General features: G+C 38.8%; 1 protein-coding gene across 1 annotated transcript in view; it reads right to left on the reverse strand.

Moving 5' to 3' along the window:
* Positions 1-244: 244 nt before the first annotated feature.
* Positions 245-24,578, reverse strand: part of LOC129243936 (sodium channel protein 60E) — a 92,993-nt gene continuing 68,659 nt past the window's right edge. Inside the window, exons 26-30 of the mRNA XM_054881416.1 lie at positions 21,796-21,977; positions 9,974-10,092; positions 5,836-6,087; positions 5,575-5,760; positions 245-985 (exon numbers count right to left, since the gene is read on the reverse strand). Of these exons, the coding sequence (XP_054737391.1) occupies positions 408-985; positions 5,575-5,760; positions 5,836-6,087; positions 9,974-10,092; positions 21,796-21,977 (1,317 nt within the window). The 3' untranslated portion in view covers positions 245-407. The remainder of the gene's footprint in view (positions 986-5,574; positions 5,761-5,835; positions 6,088-9,973; positions 10,093-21,795; positions 21,978-24,578) is intronic.

Below are 24,578 nucleotides of genomic sequence, written 5' to 3' on the forward strand. Positions count from 1 at the left end.
CGGCTTATTGCGGGCAGCAGTCCTCATGCTCGAGATTGTCAACTGCCGTGTGAGTGTTCGGATTTCGTTGCAGCACTGGCATAGACGTCATTATCTGCATCCTGCACACTTTCAGCTACAGCAGGTGGTGGTGCTGCTTGTACTGCCTCAGCTGCTTCAGCAATTACTGATGGAGCCAGTGTGGATGCCGCAGCCTCAGTCGTAGCCGAAGGCGAAGCCGCAGCCGTTGGTAATGATGCAGTTGGTGACACTGATGCCGTTGGCGTTTCACTATCCTTTGGCATTTCGGGTATTGCACAAACATCTGCCGCCGATGTGGAACTGTAAGTCGACATGGGTCGTGAACTACAGCAACTGGTGCTCGACGAGACCGAACTCTCCGTCACCGGTGCTGTTTGTAATGAAGGTCATCTAACCGGTTTGTCACTCTCATCCGACGTGCCAGCATCGCTGGTGGTGACGCTGCTCTCTCGCATGTCTGGCGGAGTGGCAGCAACAGGTGTTATTGGTGTAGCGGATGCTGCAGCCGTGATTGTTGATGTCGGTAGTGTTGGTAGTAGAGCTTGTGGTGGTAGTGGTATGTCCTCCGATTTGGGTGACTCCTCGGTTAATGTTTCCAACACGATGATCTCATTGGCATCCTGTGGATTATAATCGTAGAATACTTTTGATGTGTCCCCTTGTATATTGACATCGATCGGTGCATTTAAGTCGATCGGTGTTGCCGGTGATATTTCCTCAAAATATGCGTCCATTGTTGGGCTTCTATCGGCTTCCTCAGTAACAGCTCTCTCAATGATTGGTGGAGAATAATCGTAAACGCGTGCTGAGGGCTCTTGATAGTCATCAGAGAAATCGCCACGTGGTGGTTCTTTGGGACTATCGACCATTATTTGCACCGTGGGTTGTTGCATTGCAATGTACTCATCGAAGCGTATGTCTTCTGAACCAGGGCTAATGTGTATTTGTGGCGGTTTGTATTTGTCTGGGGGGAAAGAAAAAATTAGATTATTATTATATGAAAATAAATTTCGAATGTATATATGTAGAATTCAGCCACCAATTGGCGCTCGTGGGTGCACGAGCCAATTAAGTTTTTAAAATTGGTCAACAGAATACAAGCAAATTTGGTTACGAACAAAATCTTTTTATTTATTTACTTTCACAATAGGTTGCCCTAACTCTACACAACGATTACGTCTTGGTAGTCCTCTGCTCTTAATCGGTTCCACATAACGTACAGTGAGCAATGCGCAACGTACCGGCGCTTGTTGTCGTGCAACCTTCGAATAACATAGGAAAAATGCGGACGTACCCACAGCAGCTCCAGCATGTTCACATAGAAATGTTTTGGCAGGGTTCAGAATATACAAGGGCGTTTCAATAAGTACACGTGTTTGTTGACAGTGTGCGTTCTTGAGGCAGGTTGGTGTTAGCTTCGTGTGCTGCCATCTATCAAACGACGGCACAACAAATTTGAAACTGATTGATAGGTTCGTTTGGATTTGGCCGCTATTCGAGTAAGACGTGTTTCGTGATTTTCGCTAAGATGGGAAAAGAGCTGCATCGTTCGGTAATTCGCTTTTTGGTTTTGGATGGGAAAAAATGCGAGGAGATAAAAGCAAAGTTGGAGGCTGTCTATGGGGACGCTTCGCCATATATGACCACAGTTAGTTATTGGTTCAACGTGTGTGAATTTAAATGTGGACGAACATCCGTTTTTGATGAGAAGCGACCAGGACGCTCGGCAGACGTTGTTACCGAGGAAATCATTCAAAAAGTTCACGACATGATTTCGCTGATCGACGAACGAAAAGGCGCGAAGTAACAGAGGCCATAGATGTGTCCACCGGAGCGGCAATTAATACTTTACATAATAAGTTGGCGATGAAAAAATTGTCGACCCAATGGGTACCAAGTTTGCTCACAACCAATAATAAGCGGATGCGGTTGTTAACTTTGAAGCAGTGTTTGGAGCAATTCAAGCGAGATCCAAAGGAATTTTTGCGTCGAATTGCTATCGTTGATGAAACCTGGATTGAGAAACTAAGCAACAACAGCAACAATCAAAACGATGGATTTCTCTCGGTGAATCTGCTCCAAAGAAGACGAAGCCAGTCCCATCGGACGGAAAGGTTATGACGACGACTTTGTAGGATGCGAACGGCGTCATTCACATGGATTTGTTAGGAAAAGGAAGTACGACCACTGGACAATACCAAAGTGAGTTAATGGATCGCTTTCAGAAAAAATTGAAGGAGACACGGCCGCATTAGACAAAAAATAAGGTGCTGTTTCATCACGACAAAGCACCAGTATATTCATCCTGAGTTGTCGCCGCCAAACTGCATAAATTGTGTCATGGATGGCTGCCGCACCCCCCGTATTCCCTCGATTCCAGGGAGCAACTGTGACTTTTTCTTGTTTCCTAATATGAAGAAATGTCACGCGGGAAAAAGGCGAATTTTGGAGAGTTCGACAAATCCTATTTTTTGAAGGGGTTAAAAAATGGCCGGAGCGTAGTGAGAAGTGTATCTTTCTAAAAGCGGACTATGTTGAAAAAAAAAAAAATTTTGAAAAAAATGTGTCTTCATTTCTAACACGGGTACTTAGTGAACCCCCCTCGCATCACGATTTTCGATGGCGCGATTATTGACAAAAGCGATAAAATTCCGTTTCGATTTGGACATCCAGGCTTCCTACGCTCTACCACCATCTGTCTTATTAGATATTCCAGGTCTCATCACCACTGGCTACCCAATTCATACAATCTCTGCCGTCACTCTGATTACGATTGACAACAAATCGATTTTTGCACGTCAGTTATTCATTTCCAGGACGCTACTAAAAAATTTACTTTCGAAAAACAAGAATAAAACACAAATCAATCGACTGGAGCTGGTCCCTTCTTTCCAGACGTAGACGTTGGCAGTACTTGAGTTATAACAGAATTCCCGCAATTGAATTGGCACATCTCGTATTATCTTATAAAAGATAAGAATACATTTACAACTCGTAAAATACTCGCCGCTGTTGTTGCAATAGCATAAGCACTCCCCTTACATTTACGCGAAATGTTGCTGGAGTAGCAGTATTTGGCCGAATATAAATTCGGGTCGTTCTGGTAACATAGAACCGACTGCGGGGAGAACGAAACAGTCGACGCAATAACCTTCGGTGGTAGAAGGAGATTAAACTGGTCTCAACTTAATTGAAGACGCTAAGTGAATTAAATTTTCGATCTTCAAAACTCTTTCTTGAATATACCAATTTTAGAGTCATTGATTAGGGAGCTACTTCTGCATACAGAAGTCATCGAGAAGTTTTTGCCGTAAGGAAAAGTCTTTAAGTCTCTATTCATTCAACATACAGAAAAATATTTTGAATTGCTCTATGCAAGCTATGGTCTTAGGTGGTCACATAACCACAGCACTTCAACTATTTTTTTTTCGGGACAGGCCTCCCGACCTCCGAAGAAATCCGAGTGGATCTTGTGGTGCCAAGGAGCCAAGGTGGTCGCTTCTTAACACATCAGTGCCAAAGACCTTATCCTGTTTCGAGCGAAGGCGGGGAAGATGCACAGAAAGTGGTCCGCCGTCTCATCCTCCTCTTCACAAGCTGGGCAGAGTACACTGTCTGAGATGCCCACCTTTTCCATGTGCTTCACCCACAGAAAGTGGTCCGTCATCAGTGCAATCAGCTGCCTGCAGTCCCTTCTCCTTATTGACAGGAGGATTTGCAACAGTCGGTGGGACATGACAGGTAACATCAGTTTAGTCCATCTGTATCCTCTCTCACCCTGCCAAGCTCGCTTGTGGGTTGTAATAATCAATTTACTAACCGTGGCTTTAATGGCTGCAGAAGGGAAGGGAGTGGCAGAACGGGCTGCGGACCAAAGAAGTTAATATATTACTTCAACTAAGGTCACGATTTGTGTCTCTTGTTAGTGACGAATAATGGTAAAAATGAAGACGCACTGATGCATGAAGACCAATTTGAAAATGAGCGAAGTTTCTAGCAGATGGGGAAGTATCAAGTATATTAACCACCAATAGCACTGAAGCTTCCCACTCATGATTCTTAACACTGAGGCTTCTTCTGCTGGAATGGGTGAATATATTCCATATCAACTGAAAAAGATCGAAACTCTTGGCAAAGGAGAAAGTAGTATCGTAGTCTGGGGTCAATTCAAATACTCATACAAGCAGTCTGAGTATAGTCTTCCACACAAAACAAAAAAAAACCTCGGGAGAGAATAAATTGTCGTGAAACATCTTCAACTTAATTTAAGCGGAATCTTATTTCACGAAATGATCCAGCAATACTCATTGGCTATAGAAATATAATTTGATACTTTCCTCTCGGACTTAAAGAGGTTAAGATGGGAGATACCTGGCAAATATATAGTATAGCCAGTGAGCACTTGAAGCAATCGCAAGTCTCACCGCATGGACACCTAGTGGACAATGTACGGTAAGGATACCTACCAAATTCGAGAGCTACGGCATTGTTAGCCTTAGAAATTCCCTCGAGCGTCTTCGATCTTGTGGCTTTGCACGTTTGTGCACTAGCCCAGCGCTCGTTGAGTTGACGCGTGGCCCGTCTTCCCATGAGCAGTCCACAGGTTCTGAAGGGAAAACCAGTATTACTTGAATCTGATTTAAAGTTTTGCCCTATTGGAACTATTTGACCAATGAACTTCTGCAATTCTGTTGAATTTTCAAAGTTCTAAATCGAGAAATCGCGTTGCCGACCTTTTACGGTCTTTCCGCTCTGAAACGCGAGAAATCTCGTGAGCGGTCGTTTAAGTTCTAATATTATTTGTCCTCTGCTTTTTCTTTCTACTCATCATCAACACTGCAGACATATCGAATCTAGAGACGGTGAATCTAAAATGTAGTCTTACTTTAATACTCCAACAGACCGTGGACGTGGGTAATAGAGAAGGTTGGAAGTTAGGTATTCAAATTTGTGGTGTGCCTTGCTGTTGTCCTACAATTGGTGGAACTTCAAGTGCTATGCCGCATCTGAACGCTATATGGTTTCTAAGAGAACTTCTCTCATAACAGAAATCCACTCAGAGATTTGCTATAGTCTGTGCAGGATCGAAACCTATTAAAATAAAATAATACAATAAATAAATAATTGGCGCGTACACTTCAGTTAAGTGTTTGGCCAAACTCCTACTATTTGTGAGGCCTACAGTTTTGAGCCAACTCCGAACGGCAAAATGCGCGACCGCTATTAGAAGAACTTTTTCTACCATTTTGCTGTTTCATGCATGGAGATTCGAACCTACGCACCCCCGAATGATAGTCACACACCAACCGCATTCGGCTACGGCGGCCTATTACGGCACTTATTAGAAACAACTTTTCTATAATTTGATGTTTCATGCCCACTGTGGGTTTCGAAACCGCGCCAAACGGCTGATGGTCAGTCAAAGCCCATTCGGAACCCATTTAGGCTCATTTTTTGAGTTGGTAGTGCTGGATAATGGAAAACGATTAAAGGGCTTCCAACAAAATTCGTCCAATTTAAATGACATTTTTGCTCTTCGTATGTTCAACTTACCCATTCCTCCTGCTGGTAGCATACCAGCACCACCTTCTTCATCATCCTCCTCTTCTTTGTATTCTTCACTTTCACGATGCACCAACACATGCACCAGCGTTGAGTTCTCCGGCCGCAGGCCGAGCGGTCCCGACTGCTGTTCCGGTGATGGTTTTGTTACGATCACTTCCGGTGTAGGTCCTTCGGCTGAAACAAATCAAGTGGAATGTGTTCTGAGTGAAATGTGTTCAAATGTTTGAGTAATACCATCGACACACATACAGACAAAAGCATTTTTGTTAACTCTTAAAGCGCTTTGTGCTGACAAACCTCTTTCAAGCGGTGGCTTTTTACGTATGAAACTGGTGGCACGTTTACGCGTTGGCGTTGGCGCTATTTGCGTAGGTAGTTGTTGTTGCTGTTGTTGTTGCGGTTGGGTTTGTCTATCGGTGGCTGTGGTTGTGGAGGAAATTGCTGTTGTTGTTGGTGAAATGCCTGCATTAGTGAGGGGTGAACGGTGAAGAAAAACATTGGCTTAAGGGAGAATGCAAAAACGTTGAGAAAAATCTAAATTTATGGGAAATAAATCCATCGGACACATACGTATGCACGAGTACTTGTGTGTGGGGTTTTCCAATAGGGACATAAAAACGAAGAAGTTTTGGTGCTTCAAAGTTTAAGAGGTAGTAGAGCCTTGAGTTAATTTAGGTAGTAGGTCAAGATTTTTATGCGAAGTTTCAACTTCCATAACCAACTTCCATGGGCTGTGGTATTCGAAATACCTGTGAACAGTAAGAATCGAAGAAATTGGTTCATTTTGAACCGAATCACTTGCGCCTCCGATTTTTTCAATACTTTCACTTGTGGCTTGCCTCACTGGCAATTTTTGTTTTCGCTTAAACGAAGTTTCTAATTTCTTTGAATTTTGCCGTAAGTTCTCTATGCGCCGTAAGACCTCTATTTACCGCTATAGATGAGGGCATTTTTTTATTAAACATAAAGTTTCAGGTGTAGTTGGTTCGGCCAAGCAGATTAGATTAGATTTGTCGGTGGTTGGACAAGTCCACGCACTCAGACAGGAAGCAATTTGTACTACACCCAGATAGATTATATACATACATACATATATACATATATATAATTGGCGCGTACACCCTTTCTGTGTGTTTGGCCGAGCTCCTCCTCCTACTTGTGGTCTGCGTCTTGATGATGTTTTTCAAATGGAGGGACCAACAGTTTCAAACCGACTCCGAAGGGCAAATGGTTTTTATGAGGAGCTTTTTCATGGTAGAAATACACTCGGAGGTTTGCCATTGCCTGCCGAGGGGCGACCGCTATTAGAAAAAACCTTTTCTTCGAGATTCGAACCTACGTTCTCTCCGAATTCCGAATGTTAGTTACGCACCAACCCATTCGGCTACAGCGGCCGCCCAAATAGATTAGAGAGAAGATAGACACAGTACGAATGGTAAGACGGAAAAATGAGGTCACTCTTCCGTAAATCTTCTTGATTCATTGATGAATCTAAAGATACCCGGATGATGAAGAGTATGAACTTTATCATTACTCAGTACATCGCAGCCCAACAGTCTAAGTCTGATTCTGGAAAACGCCAGACAGCTATAGAGAAAATACTATACAGTGTTCTCACTTTCACCGCAGAATAGGCATATTGGGTTGCAAATGATTCTCATGGTTGCCATATGCTGACCACAAGCGTTGTGCCCTGTGATTACACCCACCAGTACTCTCAGGTACTTTTTGTTAAGTTTTAGGAGAAAGATCGCTAATTTCCTGTTTGGTTCTTTCACAAAGCACTTGGCATGGCTCTGCAGGAGCCCAACTCAGCCCAACGTCCTCTATGTGTAGGCCTCAGGAAGGCGTCAATCCATAGTTTAATCGATGCAGAATTGACTACTAGAAAGGGTTGAGGGCCTACTGGAATGCTTGAAGAGCATCCATTAGCCAGCTTATCGGTCAATTCGTTCTCTGCAATACCACAATATCCGGGCACTCAAATAAGACAGACTTTGATTTGTTTTGCAACACTGTTCAGTTTTGTCTTACATTCACCGACTAATTTCGGTGGACAGCATTCGGTGAATAGCAAGGACTCTCGGTGCAGGTTGACTGTCACTACAAATTCCAACCTCCAAATTCTATTACTCCGCCACTTTTTTTCAATTAGCCAGTATGCTAAGATGGCAAAGGCTGCCGTTAAGAATACCATAGCCATCTGTTCTGCAGCGTGGGAGTACTTAGTGCATTCGTCTAAGTATCATCCAGATACGCTATCATCACTGGTTTTAAATCCTACGGTGTAGAAAGTGTGCTGATATACCGTTAATAGGTTCTCTGGAGTTAACCATTGATCTCTATCTGGGATCAAAACATCATACTTCCTACCGAAGCTAAAGTAAGGCACCCGATTGTGTACACCGTTCGGACAACTGGTCGCAAATCTGACAGTGGCCAGTATTTTCTTCGTTTCCTAAGACTCTGTTCAACTTGAGTCTGTGTGCCGCCTTCTTCGCTTCCTTTCAAATTTGAAGATCTAGAGGTCGCAAGCTCAGTGTGGCGTTAAGTGTAAGACCAGTCGCAAAATGCTTTAATATTGCTTTAAAAAAAAATTAAAAAATATGACATGAACATTCTTCTTCGGATATTTGATTTATTTCATTGTCTTCCTGGAAAAAAATCCCAAAATGTGCTTATTTTTCTGCCACTACATCGCACCTAGTCTTCGTTGATTATGAAAAAGCTTTTGATCGACTTTAACACGAATACATATGGTGGCTTCTTTTGCTTGTTGTCTTCGATGAGATACCAACTACATCAATCGACAATGCAGGAAAAAGAGGAATGGCAACCGATTTCAATGGAACATCTCGAAGACCTAGATTTTGCTGATGACATCGTTCTATTCCCTCAACGCAAATCGGATATGCAAAGCAAGTTAAATGATCTCGTAAAACACTCTAGTGCCGCTGGATGCAAATGCAATTCAATTGAAGGCAAAGAAAACCAAACATTTGGCAGTACACACGAACAATGCATTCTACAATATCGGCGAGGAAAATATTGAAAATGTAAGCGTTTTTCAATACCTTCAAAAAGGATATAACTAAAAGATTGTAAAAAGCAAGAGGTGCATTTGCAAATCTTCGAGCGGTGTGGCAGGCCAAGCAAATGCGCATTAAAACAAAAATTGATTGAGGCGGATTGTCAACTCCAGTGTTCAATCAGTTCTGCTCTACGCCTATGAAACATGGTGTCTGTCTGCGGAAATTATACTGAAGCTGCAAGTGTTCGTGAACCGCTGCTTGAGACGCATTCTACTTATCTGGTGGCCAGACAGCTGCCTATCTGCACCGAATTGCAGCGACGATGCCATCAAAAACCAATTGCAACTGAAATAAGAGAGCGTAAAGGGAGATAGCTTGGCCATACACTACGGAAAGTTGGCACTGAAATCAGCAGACAAGCGCTGGGCTGGAACGCCCAAGGCAGACCTAGGAACGCAGCAGAGGCAGACCTAGGGGCTCTCGGCGACGCTGCATCGAAGAGGCAGACAAACACGTGAACAAAACAATGAGACCTGGCAGCAAGTGAAAAATAAATCCGGGAAACGCACAAAATGGAAAAATTTTTCTTTAGCCCTATGCTCCGCAATGGAGACGAGGGAATGATGATGATGACTACATCGGCCTACCTTCAACTGAAAATTTCTGCATTCAATTTTTGCAAACGTGAGAAAAATGTGCACTTGAGTGCCATTTCGTTGTTACCGAATTTCAAAAAAAAAAAAAAAAATAGGGATGCAATCATATTTCAATACAAAAACTGTTATGTCCCCATTTAAAAACCCTTTACATAAGTCTTTTACATAGACCAAAAAAAAAAAACCAAACGAGCACGCACACATAGTACATGACATACACACTGAGACATACACTGATGTGACTACTTATGTATGTATTTCTATGTAAATAATTATGAGTGAATTATGTGAATGAGGTGAATGGATTCCTTTTTACAGTGTAGGGAATGGAGTTGAAACAATTAACATTTTTTTTGTTTTAAATGCATTTGATGGCTGCTGTACAATTTACAATGGGGAATGGGAAATGGTCGTGAGCAGGGATGGAGTGAGTGTACTGACTCTGATCATTTTAGGACTAGGCACAACCAACGGTAAATTAAGGAAAAAAATACATATTTACACAGTACATTTATTATTGAAAAAGTGTTTATTTATGTGCGCGTGTGCGTGTATGCAAGTAAGAAATTTTCTATGTGTGTGTATGTGTAAGTGCTTCTGTGTCACTTTTCGTGCATTTGTCTATGTGAATTTTGTGTTACAAGTTATTGTGCGTGCGTGTGAATGTTGTTGTTGACTTTTCAATTTTCAAATAATTACTTTTTCTATGCACTGATGGTGATGTTAAGCTATCATCGACAGCATCCTGATGGCGCAAAAAGAAATTATAAAAGCTTCGACGGCGATTAGCTCGAGGCACTTCCACGAATATGCTACCGCTTTTGTTACACATTGTATTTGTTGATGTTGTTGTTGTAGTTGTTGTTGTGATTGGTATTTTTATACATATATGCATATGTATATATATATTTTTTTTTTGGCGTTGTACGATTTCGTGTGTGGCAATTTATGAAGCAATACAAAATTGTAAAAAAAAACAATAAATAAATAAATTTTAATGATATTGAATTAATTGAGATTTGATTTCAGTTTTAAGTTTTCGTTTTTCTTTTTTGTTTTTTTTTTTTGTTTTTTTTTTGCCCTAGCTAAGCATCGGTTCGCTTTTATCGCGCTTATTTGAATTTTGCAAATTTTTGACGAAAATTTGTTGGTGGTGTAGCTACAACACAGGTTCCTCTGGGATAAACAATTCGCAATTATATAATAAATTAGTTTACTAAATATAATTAACTACGACATAAATGCATTATAATAACTTCGGGCTCCATTGACTAATTGTAGGACTCCATAAAAAATTCATTCAATATAAATACTTTGTATTTTAAATGTTAAAACAATTATTTTCAGGAAGGTGGATTGTATATTTAAATCTTATTACACAACAACAAACGTAGCATACATACATACATATACTATGCGCACTAGGCCGGGTCGATTTGTGGGGAGGCAAAAAATCGCCCATTGCTCTGTGAAAATCGTATTCTAGGGATCAAAATAAGAAACTTTGCCGAAGGAACCATACCTCTAAAACGAATTCTGATGTCCCTCAATTTGGGTCGAACTTTTTAGTTTCTTTTCTATAACTCACTTAAATTAATTTTTTCATTTACATATGTTCTGACCAAATAAATTTCTTAAGAGAAAAAATAGATATTATTATAATAAATAAATAAAAATAAAGAAAAAACAGCCATTTAGCTAATTTTTTCATGTAAAGGCCAAAAATGGTGATATTTTGAAATGATTGTATGGGGAACCCCCCAGGGGAGTTCCAGGGGGTGTGCCACTAGCATGGGTGGATCGGCCGTCCAAAGTTAGTGGGGGTCGGTCATACATTTGGACTCGATTGGAGCACTCTAAATGGGTCAAAGTAGGATTTTTCAAAATTTGCCCCTACCCAAAAGTTCGACCCAAATTGGGGGACATCAGCATTCGTTTTAGAGGTATGATTCCTTTGGCAAAGTTTCTTATTTTGATCCCTAGAATACGATTTTCACAGAGCAATGAGCGATTTTTAAATCGACCCGCCCTAATGCGCACATATAATAGAAGGAGTAAAAAACTCGGTTGCTCCATTTTACGAAATTTCTATCCGCGTTAAAAACTACCTCTGCTACCTGCCCAGCTCTGGCGCAAACGGCAACTCCATCTTCGCAAGGTCTCCTTACAAGTTTCTAGCAGACTGAGAGGCATTTGTTAGATCATTCAGACATTGTAGACAATTCAGACATTAGAGACCAGCGTTATAGCTTAGAGAGACGGCGGCGTTAATCGGTATTACCGGCGCAGTTAATTCTTATTAAAATTGTAGTTTAACAGACGGTTCACTCCGGTGTACGCGCTATAATGATTTTTTAGCATCTCGCCCATTTGCACCCACGCCCCGATGGAAGAGAAGGACGATGCGACCAAAGATTCCTTCTATGAGCGCTGCCCCCGCCACGACATAAAAATCGGGCTTGGCGACTTCAACGCCAGGGTTGGCAAGGAGAGAATTTTTTATCCCACAGTCTGAAAATTTAGCCTGCACAACGAAACATCCAGTAACGGAGAGATGCTGATCGACTTTGCCGGAGCCTGAAACATGGTAGTCTGCAGCACCAGATTCCAGCATGAAAAGATTCACTAAGCCACCTGGCTGTCTCCTGATCGAAAAACACGAAACCAGATCGATCATGTTGTGATAGATGGAAGACACGCTTCTAGTGCTTTAGATCGACTGGGATCATTCCCTCGTTGCAGCCAAATTGGGTACCCAACTCTGTGTAGCAAAAAGCGTACATCTATCTACGCAAAGAATGTTCGACATCGAAATGCTGCAATCACAATAGACAGCCAGAAGATTCGTCACTCGACTCTCACTCCTGTCCTTAGAGAGCACTTCCCAACAACCCGGCATGCACGCGCAATGGAGCAACATTTCTCGATCTTTACGTACCGCCGCCGAAGAAGAAATCGGATTCCGGCGAGCCCGAAAAAACAGTTGGTACAACGAGGCATGTCATGCTGCCGCCGAAAGAAAAGATGCTGCCTATAGAGCCACGCTGCGATCGGGCGCAACGCGAGCCATGTGGGATCGCTACCGAGAGCTAAGAAAGGAAGAGAGACGTATTATTCGACAGAAGAAACGAGAGGCCGAAATAGTTGAATGCGAGGAGCTTGAGATGCTGGCTAATAGAAACAACGCCCGAAAATTCTACCAGAAAGTTTGGCGGCTTACAGAAGGTTTTAAGACCGGGGCGTTTTCCTGTAAGAACAAGGACGGCGAACTGGTGACTGACATCCAGAGCAATCTTAAATTGCTGATAGCTGCGCAAGTCACAGAGAATGTGAAGATCCCGTATCACAATCGTTGACGATGGAATTGTCGTTCTGCTACCCGACCATGACGAAGTAAGAATACCGATAACACGGCTAACGAACAACAAAGTCGCGGGCATCGACAAACTACCGGCTGAAATATGCAAACATGGCGGCGAGGAGGGTTTAGGTGAATGCATTAGCTTCTATGCAAAATATGGTCGGATGAAAGCATGCCTGCCGATTGGAATTTAAGTGTGATCTGCCCAATCCAAAAGAGGGGTGATCCTGCAATCTGTGCCAATTACCGCGGGATTAGTCTTCTAAATATCGCCTATAAGGTTCTAGCGAGCGTATTGTGTGAAAGGCTGAAGCCCACAATCAACCAACTGATTGGACCTTATCGTGTGGCTTTAGACCTGGAAAGTCTATCATCGACCAAATATTCGCAATACGCCAAATCTTGGAAAAGACCCATGAAAGGAGAATCGACACACACCATCTTTTCGTCGACTTCAAAGCTGCATTCGACAGTACGAAAAGGAGTTACCTGTATGCCGCAATGTCTGATTTTAGTAGGTGTTAAATCACAAGATCTCTGTGGCCAATTGGGATCACCTCTTCGAGAGATAACGCGGTCCGGAAACTTTTCCCGTAAAAGATCTATGGTTTCGTTGCTAGTGTGGCACGTAGCGCCGTGTTGTTGAAAATAAACGTTGTCCAGATCAATACCATCCAATTGCGGCCATAAAAACCCGTTAATCATCTCCCGATAGCGCAATCCATTCATTCATAACACCTGTTATTGGAAAACCCAAGGGCGGAAACTTATTCCTATACCAAATAGCAGAAGTTACGGTCCACCTACAAGTTCAAGCCATCGTCGACATTGATAAACATGAAACGATGGGACGCCTGGAGACTAACGGATAGTTGGATTCCTGGTGAATCACCACTTAAACCAACCAACCAACCTGTAGCTGGACTGATATTTTTTGGTTTTATATGCCATAGGTATTGTGGGCGCATTTTTAGCGTTGTTGATGTTTTGACAATTTCGTTAAGAGAATTTATTACTATCCGATTATTTTCTAGAATAAAACTATGGATTACAACACATTTTATACATGCATGGACTGACGTTTTCTAGTTACATATAACTTAATTCAAATATTTTTTTTATTTAAAAAAAAATTTTTTTTTTGGTGAATAGTAAGTATACTTTGGGTAATGGAACCAAATTCCGGGTAAATTTATCATATTTAGGATGTCTAGCATGCTAACTGTGAATTTTTCTAAACGTAGAACTTTTAGCTATCTATAAATTTGATTTCTTGCGAGTTAAGATTAATTATAAAATGTTCCATGTTCTGACAATTTTGTTTTTCTTATAAACTAAAGCGGCTTCCTTAATCACTTGAAATGATTTACATGAGAAATGCTTTTGGGCAAACATTTCATTGAAATAATATTTAATTGTAAATATAATTTTTGCATAATTTCATCCTCTATATTTTAAGTAAAATCAAAATCCAATGAATACAAGCTAAAAATTAAGTTGATTAACTTTATAAGAAGACTATGAGTCTTTACTAAGCAGAGTTACTCAGTATGTCTTATAGTGTAATTACTCTAGACTTAAACGTAACTTAACTCACCTAAGAGCAACCAGCAATCTGCAGAATGGGAAACATTTATAAATGCTTACTTCAGCCTTAAGATACTTAGAGAGCTGTTGATTATGGATTCTTAAGCTACGTAAATTGAGAGCGGCGCGAAAATAAACCTCCAAAAATGTGTATGTGATATTAAATTTTCGCATAAATTTATTTCAGGTGGCATCTTTATAAACTTCATATACAGGTTCAAGCTAATTATGAACGATATATTTACCATAAACATACAAGGTGAAGTCCAAAATAAACAAGACTGAGCTAAAATAGAAACGACAGCAGCTTTGTTCTGATAACTTCCAGTTTATTTATTCAAAATAGTCTCCTCTGGCCTCGACACACTGTTTTGGGCGATTTAAAAGCTTTTCGAAAGAGTTTTTCAGGTCATTGACCAGAATGTCGTTCAGGTTGACGGTATAAGCCTTTTGGATGGCCTCTACGGACGCAAAATGTTTTCCTTTCATGGCCAAATGCAATTTTCTGAATAGGTAGAAGTCACAGGGAGCCATATCAGGCGAATACGGTGAGTGATTGATGGTTAAATACGATTTCTAGTAAAAAAATCAGTCTCAAGAGTAGATCGATGAGATGGTGCATTATCATGCAATCAGCGCCAGCTTCCTGCTTCGCGGTATTCAGGGCGAATGCGAAGCAGCAAACGCTTCAAAACGCCAAAATAGAAAATTGCATTGACGGTTTGGCACATTGGCACGAACTCCTTGCGAACAATTCCCTTGGAATTGTAAAAACAAATGAGCATCCATTGGATTTTTGACTTCTCCAGAAACGAGTTCTTGGGTGGTGGCTCGTCTTGAGCCCTCCATTCGGCACTTTGACGCTTAGTTTCAGGTTCACGTGGTGTCATCACCCGTTACAATGTTGTAAAGGAAGTTCTCGTCTTTTCTCGCCTCTTTAATGAGGTCTTTCGAATGTTGAATTCTGAGCAATTTTTGGTCCTCAGTTTACTTGTGTGGAATGAAACGTGCACCGACCTTTCGTAAGCCCAATTGATCAGTTACAATGCGATAAATCGATATTTTGGAGATATTCAACTCCGATTCCATGAACTCGAACGATGATTTCGGCTCATTTTTGATAAATTTACGAATAATTTCGATAGAGTTTTCGGTGATTACTGATTTTGGGTGGCCCGTATTGTGTCATTGTCATTTATGTCCTCACATCTCTGAAACGTGTAAACCACTCATGAAGTCCGGCACGAGACAGGCTCTGACACATCGCCATACAATTTTGTCATAAATTCAAAGGTTTCGGTAAACGTTTCACCGATTTTATAACAATAACTTCACTTCCACTGAACGGAATGTCACCAACCTTTCACTGGAAGTCAGTTAGGGATGTAACTTCCAAAGCACTAAGTTATTACAAAGATGGCGCCATCAAAAACATGTTTATGACGCCAGTCTTGTTTATTTTGGATTTCCTCTTGTATTTAAACCTTCGGATCGACGACGCGAATTTTTGAGTTAAAGTTAAACATAAAAACGGTTTATTTTTTTCTTTAATTTAAAATTAATTAAAAGTTAATTTTAAGTGAAAACATAAAGCATTTGATTGAACACATAAAAATCCAAATTTATTTTACATCGAAAAAAAATTTAATAATTTTTACAAAAAAAAATTTAATAACTTTTATGAAAAAAAATATGCATAAATCCTCGTATAATTGCTGCAATTTTTGTCTTAAATTTTTACAAAAAAAAATTTAATAATTTTTACAAAAAAAAAAATTTTATAATTTTTATGAAAAAAATATGCATACATCCTCGTATAATTGCTTCAATTTTCGTCTTAAATTTTTAGAAAACAATTTTTTTTATAATTTTAATAAAAAAAATGCATACTATACATCCTCGTATAATTGCTTCAATTTTCGTCTTAAATTTTTACAAAAATAAAATTTAATAATTTTTACAAAAAAAAAAAATTTTATAATTTTTATGAAAAAAATATGCATACATCCTCGTATAATTGCTTCAATTTTCGTCTTAAATTTTTACCAAAAAATTTTTAATAATTTTAATAAAAAAATATGCATACATCCTCGTACAATTGCTTCAATTTTCGTCTTAAATTTTTACAAAAAAAAAATTAATAATTTTTACAAAAAAAAAATTTAATAATTTTTACAAAAAAAATGTAATAATTTTTATGAAAAAAAATATGCATACATCCTCGTATAATTGCTGCAATTTTCGTCTTAAATTTTTACAAAAAAAAAAAATTAATATATTAATTTTTACAAAAAAAAAAATTTAATAATTTTTACAAAAAAAATTTAATAATTTTTATGAAAAAAATATGCATACATCCTCGTATAATTGCTTCAATTTTCGTCTTACATTTTTATAAAAAAAAATTTTTTTATAATTTTAATATATCTTATAATCTTAAATTTTTACAAAAATAAAATTTAATAATTTTTACAAAAAAAAAATTTTATAATTTTTATGAAAAAAATATCCATACATCCTCGTATAATTGCTTCAATTTTCGTCTTAAATTTTTTAATAATTTTAATAAAAAAATATGCATACATCCTCGTATAATTGCTTCAATTTTCGTCTTAAATTTTTACAAAAATAAAATTTAATAATTTTTACAAAAAAAAAATTTTATAATTTTTATGAAAAAAATATGCATACATCCTCGTATAATTGCTTCAATTTTCGTCTTCAATTTTTTAATAATTTTTATGAAAAAAATATGCAACATCCTCGTATAATTGCTGCAATTTTCGTGTTAAATTTTTACAAAAAAATTTTTAATAATTTTAATAAAAAAATATGCATACATCCTCGTATAATTGCTTCAATTTTCGTCTTAAATTTTTACAAAAAAAAAAATTTTAGTAATTTTACTTTAAAAAAAATGCATACATCCTCGTATAAATGCAAAAAGCTTCAAAAAATAAACTTTTATATTCCTTCTAATTCCCTATCTGTTTCTCGCTTCATTTGCACTCGTTCGTATTTTATGTTCGAAAATGCTGAGACTCGTCGAACCATAGCGCACCATAATTTGTCGTATATCTTTCCCAGTGGGGTCAGTTTCAGTTTTATTGCCTTGTTGCTGCTTCTATCGTTGCTTGTTCTTTGCGCCTAACAATATTCAAAATGAATTTTCCAAATTTTGAAAGTTACGAAAATTCATTTTGAAGATCGTTAGGCACAAAAAATACCTCTTTTCACTTCGGCCGTTATTTCGTTTTTCATTTGTCAGATTCAGCACTTGAAAGTGTTTGGTTGGCATTCAATGCAGTTTTTGATGAAGGTACACGATTACATTGAGAATGTGTTAAAGGCAAAGGTGGCTCACTGTTGAGCGTGGTGGTGCTATGGATGAGAGTGTTGGTAGGTAGTTGAAGGTTGAAGGTGGAACAGTTTCGAGCATTTTGCTTGACATATGTGTGTATATGTGGCTATGGCGCGTCCCATATTGTATGCGCTATGTGTAGCAAGAAAGATGAAAGGTTTTGTGATATTTTTTGGTATTTTTTTTTTTTTTCGAACAACTAACTAACTTCAACTTATACTCGTATGCAGGTGTGGTTTTAAATTTGTATGCAGTTTTTGTTTCCCACTACAAGCATAATTAACTAATTTTCATGAATTATATTACAGCACTAGAAAGTAATCTGAATTATTTCTATAGAAATAACTAAAGAAAAATAAGTCAATAAATTATAAAAAATAGTTTAGGCCACTACTTACAAATTGTACGCATCGAATTGGTTTACGTTTTGTATATTTGTTGTAAATTACTTAAACTGAAATATTTGCAAATTGTTGTTAAATTAATGAGAAATTGTCAACTGCTTAAGATAGATTCAATCATTCGATGGAAATTTCGTGTGAACATTTCATTTTACAAGTATGCGGATATACAAGTAATAGTACGAGTGAATGTATGAGTTGTTTATGGAACATATGAAGATAGAGCGAGTAAGTACATTTCCATGTGCTGCACATACAAACATATGCACTTTGGTAGATTGGCATACGAAACGAAAGAATGCAATCAGTTAAGTACGGGTGTATGTAGTAGAAAGTAACTAAGATGAGACTAATTTTATAAATTTCATTTCAATTAATATGCAATATATGCCCCTAAATTACTCGATTTACATTTTATAAGTATGAGCTATGCATGTATGTATGTAAATATTCGAGAAATGTACATATTTAAGATGCGTTTCATAATCATAAGACACCTTTGGTATACAATTTTTGATAAGCGCACTTCTCATAAGCTCGCTTTTACTTTCCGGAGTAGCTTTTATTTGGCGTCATTTTGCAGTTATAAACTTAACGACTTTCATCAATTGTTTTTGATGCGAAAGCTCACTCTATTTTGTAGAACCGTTCAAGAAGCTGCACACTTTTGCTAGTCTTTTCGGCGTTTCATAATGATAAGTCACTACTCGAAAATAAGCTTCTGAAGAGATGGAAGCTGCTGATTGTTGTTTTGGATAACTTTAATTACAATTTCATTCAATCTAACCTAAAATGCCATTAACTAAGGAGGCTTTGCACGAAAGTGCAGAAGATTCTGTACAAAATCGATGACTGGTGCACGAGACAAGGTCTTTCTGTCAATCCGAACAAAACCTCCATAGTTTTGTTCACGAGAAAACGGAAATTGGATGAACTTAGTCTTCTAAGACTAAAAGGTGTGACACCTTGTCTTTTCAACGAAGTTAAATATCTAGGAGTAATCTTGGATAAGAAGCTGACTTGGGGGACACACGTTTCAGTGAAGGTGAATCGCGCATTAAGGATACTTCAGCAATAGCGCAAAGCCTTTTGGTAAAACCTGGAGTTTGAAACCTGCTGTGGTCCTATGTTGACATACACAGCACTTATCAGACCAATCGCCCCTCGGCCGGCAATTGCAAACCTCCGAGTGTATTCCTGCCATGAAAAAGCTCCTCATAAAAATATCTGCCGTTCGGAGTCGGCTTGAAACTGTAGCTCCCTCCAATTGTGGAATAACATCAACACGCACCCCACAAATAGGAGGAGCCAAACACCCAAAAAGAGTGTACGCGCCAATTATATATATATATATAAGTAATGGAGCAATCCAGAATGCATTCAGAGAGGTTTGACGGATATTTTCTTTACCGATGGGTCCAAGAATAAAATAGGGTCTGGATCCAGATGGCACTTTATTGATAGTAATAAGTATCACTATGTTATGGGGGAAATGGCAACTGTTTTCAAATGAAAGTTTTTGCCAACCTGAAAGTAGCCGAATGGATAATCGAGAGTAGATGAAACGGGAAATAGATTGAAGTTTTCAGTGACAGTCAGGCTGCACTGAAGGGAGAACGCGAAATAAACCTCGAAAATTATTAAAAAATGTAAGAAGAAGCTTAATTCTGTCGCAAGATTGAACAGGCTTTTACTTATATGGGCTCCAGCACATTCCGGTGTTCAAGGAAACGAAATTACCGATGAATTGAGCAACTGTGGATCGGCGGTTCTCCCACAAGGGCCAGAGCCAATAAACGGAATCAGTTCTGCAGGAGTCAAGAAGTGGATCAGCGATTATGTAAGCAATTTACATAAAGAGCGTTGGTCCGGTCTCGCACACTGCAGAACTGCAAAGTGTTTTGTGACAAGTCCGAACAGAAAACTGTCAAATTTTCTACTAAAACTTGGAAGGAAAGACGTTCGGTTGATGGCCTGTGTTATTATATGACACAACAAATTTGGTGATTTTTTAAGAAGGTAATATTTACGGATAAAAAAAATTGGAACCTTGATGGACCAGATGGTTTTTTAAATTACTGGAGAGATTTGCGCAAGAGCTCCCTCTTATTTTCGAAGCGCAACTTCGGTAGGTAGTTTCAAATCTCGGTGAAAGACCGGAAAGAAGAAAACAGTTTTTTCTAATAGCGGTCGCCCCTCGGCAGGCAATGGCAAACCTTCGAGTGTATTTCTGCCATGAAAAAGCTCCTCATAAAAAAATATCTACCGTTCGGAGTCGGCTCGAAAGTGTAGGTCCCCCATTTGTGGAATAACATCAAGACTCGCACCACAAATAGGAGGAAGAGCTCGACCAAACACCCAAAAAGGGTGTACGAGCCAATTATATACATACATATAACTTCGGTGGATGTTCTGCTATGGTTTGGAGGGCATCGAATGCAACTCTTGATAACACAGCTTACATCATCGCGAATGAATAGTGGGGACTACAAAAACGTTTTGAAAAATAGTCGTTTTCCTTTTATTCAGGATATTCGGGAAGTGCCCTTCGTTTTTCAGCAAAACAACGCCCGAATCCACGTAAGCAGCGAAAAAAGACAGTATTTGACCGATTGTTCCATAGAAACTATGAACTGGCCGGCGTATCCTCCGGATCTAAAGCCAATGGAAAATATTTGGGGTATATTAGTCAGAAGAGTTTACGCCAACAATCGCCAATTTGACAACACCAATGAGCTTAGAGCGGCAATTAAGGCAGACAGTCGGTTCTACGTTACCGGAACGACCCGGAATAAAATCCGGCCAAGGACTGTCACTCCAGCAACATTCCCAGTCCGTGTGTGGCGAATATTTCTGCTGCTACAACAAGAACAACAACAGAATGGGCTTTTCTAGATGTAAATTGACTTAAAAATTTAGCAGAATCGAGGAAGAAAAGGTTATTTTTTTGTCGCTAAAGCCATTGGCGCTTCCATAGAATACTAAAATATTCTAGGCGACAGACAAAAAATTGGAAAAAAGTATGCTTTTGTTAAACGATCCCTTTAGTTAAACAGTGTCTTATCATTTTGAAACGCCTGCAAATACATTTTTGCTAAAAAAATTTCTTTATGTATTAAAAATAGTTCGAAATTCTGAATAATGAAACAGATAACTTTTGCTATTTTAATGGATGTGTAAAATTTTTATTTTCCTCTGAAATCTATAAATTAAAATACTTTGAAAAATTAGAGGGGTCTTATGATTATGAAACACACCTTATATATGGTATAAGTTACATATGCATGTATGTATGTGATACGAGTCAAGTATGCACGATTATTGATTATTTAGGTACAATACATGGGCTTGAATTTTTTTTTTTTTTGTTTTTTTTTTATTTTTTATTTTTTTGTTTTTGGCTACACTAAACTATATAGACTACCACCTACAATTACCTCTTGCACAATCATCAAAATTTGCTAACAAATTTAAATCACTTGACTGTGAGCCACTTCGTAAAACGTTTGAGACCATATCTGCGAGCAATGACTCATATGTTAGGGAGAGACAAGAGGACATTCTAGAAATAGGACTTAAGATACAAATTTACAATTTTTTATAAACAAACAAAATGCTGTTGCATAAATGGGTGCTAAGTAATTTAGTAAATATATAATATATATATATATGTAAATAGTAGTAGAAGATGTAGTGGTATTAGTTTCGTCAAAAATTGCTATGAAAACTGCATTTGAATTTGAATTTTCGTTTTGTCACCAATTAATTGAAAAAATCAACGTTTCTATGTAAATATTATAATCATCAGTACCGCTTGCCAAGTTCCTCGTTTTGCTGCTTAATATCCTTCACCACGTCGTCGGCGCCAGAGACCAACATCAATGGCAGGTTGAGCCAAGGGCCAGCCAATTCGCTGAGGTCAGACGCATCCGAAGCGCGTGATGATTTGCGTGAGGATGCACGGCTAGAACATTGAGTGCCACGACGACTGACCTGCGTATGAAATTTGGATGAAATGGAATGTGAGTGAGTTAATTGTTAATTGTGAAGTTTAAATCTATATTAGTTTGGGGAAAAAGAAGCACATATATTATTTTCTCGGTAGCTGGCTGTAGTGTTCGAGATCTCGTGAAGTTTCAAACAAACAATTTAAAGTTTATGCGCGTTGTCAAGGTGAAAATTTACACTAAAAACATGCTTGTGCTCTTTTTTGGTTTGTTCCACGCAGTTGTGAGTTACAGGGTGTTAACAATGGAAGTCAACAAAGAGAAAATTCAGTAGGTTTTACAGTTTTTCTTTGATGAAGGTCATAGCTTGTTCCCTTCAGTATTAAATTCTCTTCTATTTGAACTAACAAAATAGATAAAAAAAATGTTCAAGATTTTTATACCAAGTTGAAGTGATTTTTTTTTTATAGAAAGGCATTTTTTTTCTTTAAAACCTCAAAAAGTTGAAATTTTGGAATTTTTCTCAGTTTTCTTAGTTCATCTAGAATAAAAAATCATGATAATTGGAAATCCATTTGAATTTTTTGCTTCAGATAATAATTACGAGCTTTATCTTGTACGCCAGTGGGAAACTCCAGCGTTGCAGCACTCTACTAATTTCTAATATATGTTTAACATTTTTTCAACTTATTTTAACCAGAACAAAAATTTTTTATACTTTTTAAATGTTCATTAAAAGATAGAAAAAACTTTGCAGTGCTAAATTAATTTTTTCCTTAAAAAAAAAAATCGCAAAGAGATGCAATTTTTAGACCTCATAAACCAGGCTCCCCCCTTCAACGAGAAAAATATCAAAAATAGTATATGAACGCAAATAGTGGTGGGGTTAAGGTAGTAGTATACGCCGATGACTGGTCCCAATGGTATCGGGACCATTTCCCTCAGTCATGGCTGAGATGGCTGTACTCAGTCGCTGGGCGGCCACTTGTGGTCTCCGAGCCAACTCTGAAAAAACGGAGCTGGTGCTATTTACCAGAAACTATAAACCTCTACACTTTCGACTTCCCAAATTAAACAAGCACCTTCTCCCTCTTTCATCGGATATTAGGTGTCTTGGAGTGATACTTGACTCCAAACTCCAATGGAAGCTACACATTGAAAATCGGGTAAAGCAGGCCAGTATACCCTTCTACTCCTGTAAATATATGTTCGGTAAAAAATGGAAGCTCAAGCCACAGATCGTGCTGTGGATGTACAACGCAGTGGTTTTGCCAATTTTAACGTATGGACGCCTGGTTTGGTGGGAAGCTCTTCGGAAGGGCTATAATAACACTAAACTGGGGAGGGTGAAAAGCTCTGCAGGCATTGGAATAATCGGAGCATGTAAAACTTGCCCCAGTGCTGCCCTGAATGCCCTTTTGCACTTACTTCTCATCGAATTTTACGTTACTTCCATCGCTTCTCAAAGTGCTGGTTAAAGGAGGTTGGCCTCTGGCGGTAATCGCTTAAGGGACATGGGAGCATATCGGGCAGTTACCTCCCCACTTCTCCGACTTCGAACAGATATCTCTATAACTAGAGTTTGAGAGTCGTACTAAGGCAATCTTTCCAAATAGGCAGAATAGGATCGAGCGGAAAATCTGCATCGAAGCTTGCACCACTGTCTTCACTGACGGTTCCAAGATGGAATCGGGAGTCGAAGTAGGGGTTTTGTCTAAATCATCAAATTTATCTATCTCCTTGAAATTGCCGAATACTGCTAGTGTTTTTCAGGCAGAAGTCTTTGCCATCCTGCAGGCATGCAAAATGCTTAAGGACCGCGAGGGAGATATTAACATTTTCTCCGATAGTCAAGCCGCGATCAATGCTCTAACGATGCCATGGTGCAGAACGAAATTAGTAAACTCCTGTAAGGAAGAGATGAAATCTCTTGGGTGTGCAGGTGACATTTCTCTGATCTGGGTACCAGGACATAGGAACATAGACGGAAATGAAATTGCTGATGAGCTTGCCAGGAAGGGGATTGAATTGGCCTCAGAGACCTCCTACCCGGTCATCGGCATACCCCTGACAGTTGTTAAGGAGGAACTGAACAAATTATTTCGCAGAAAAGATGGAGTGCCACTTCTCCATGTGCTATTTCGAAAACCTTTTGGGCCCAGTACAATATAGGAAGGACTCAGAAAGTTCTTTGGACTCCACGCCATGCCTCTGTAAATGTCCATGCTTGGCAGCTAGACGATTAAGATTACTGGGTGCTCTTTTCTTCGACAGCCAAGGGCAGTGCGCCAACCTAAATCCCATCAATCTTCTCCGTTATAGCAACAGCTCTGCTTGGTTGTAGATATCTGCCTGTTGGAGGTCTGAAAATGGTATCACAACGGCGATTTAGTGCTATTTGGCGAGTGCCAGACTGGTACTTCAACCATTTCACCTACCTACCTACCTACATGAACGCAAAATCAGAAACAATTTGCAAGTTTGACGAACAGCTGATTAAATTCTTAGCAGGAAAAATCACTTGAATTAAAAAATTTTTAACTTGAGCTACCTCGTAATGAATTAAAAAATAAAAATAAATATAGCAAACAAAATGCAAAATTATGAGATTCAGAATCACGTGCTTTCATTTCGTTTCAATAATTTG

This window comes from Anastrepha obliqua, chromosome 4, assembly GCF_027943255.1.
Source record: "Anastrepha obliqua isolate idAnaObli1 chromosome 4, idAnaObli1_1.0, whole genome shotgun sequence".
NCBI classification, from domain to species: Eukaryota; Metazoa; Arthropoda; class Insecta; order Diptera; family Tephritidae; genus Anastrepha; species Anastrepha obliqua.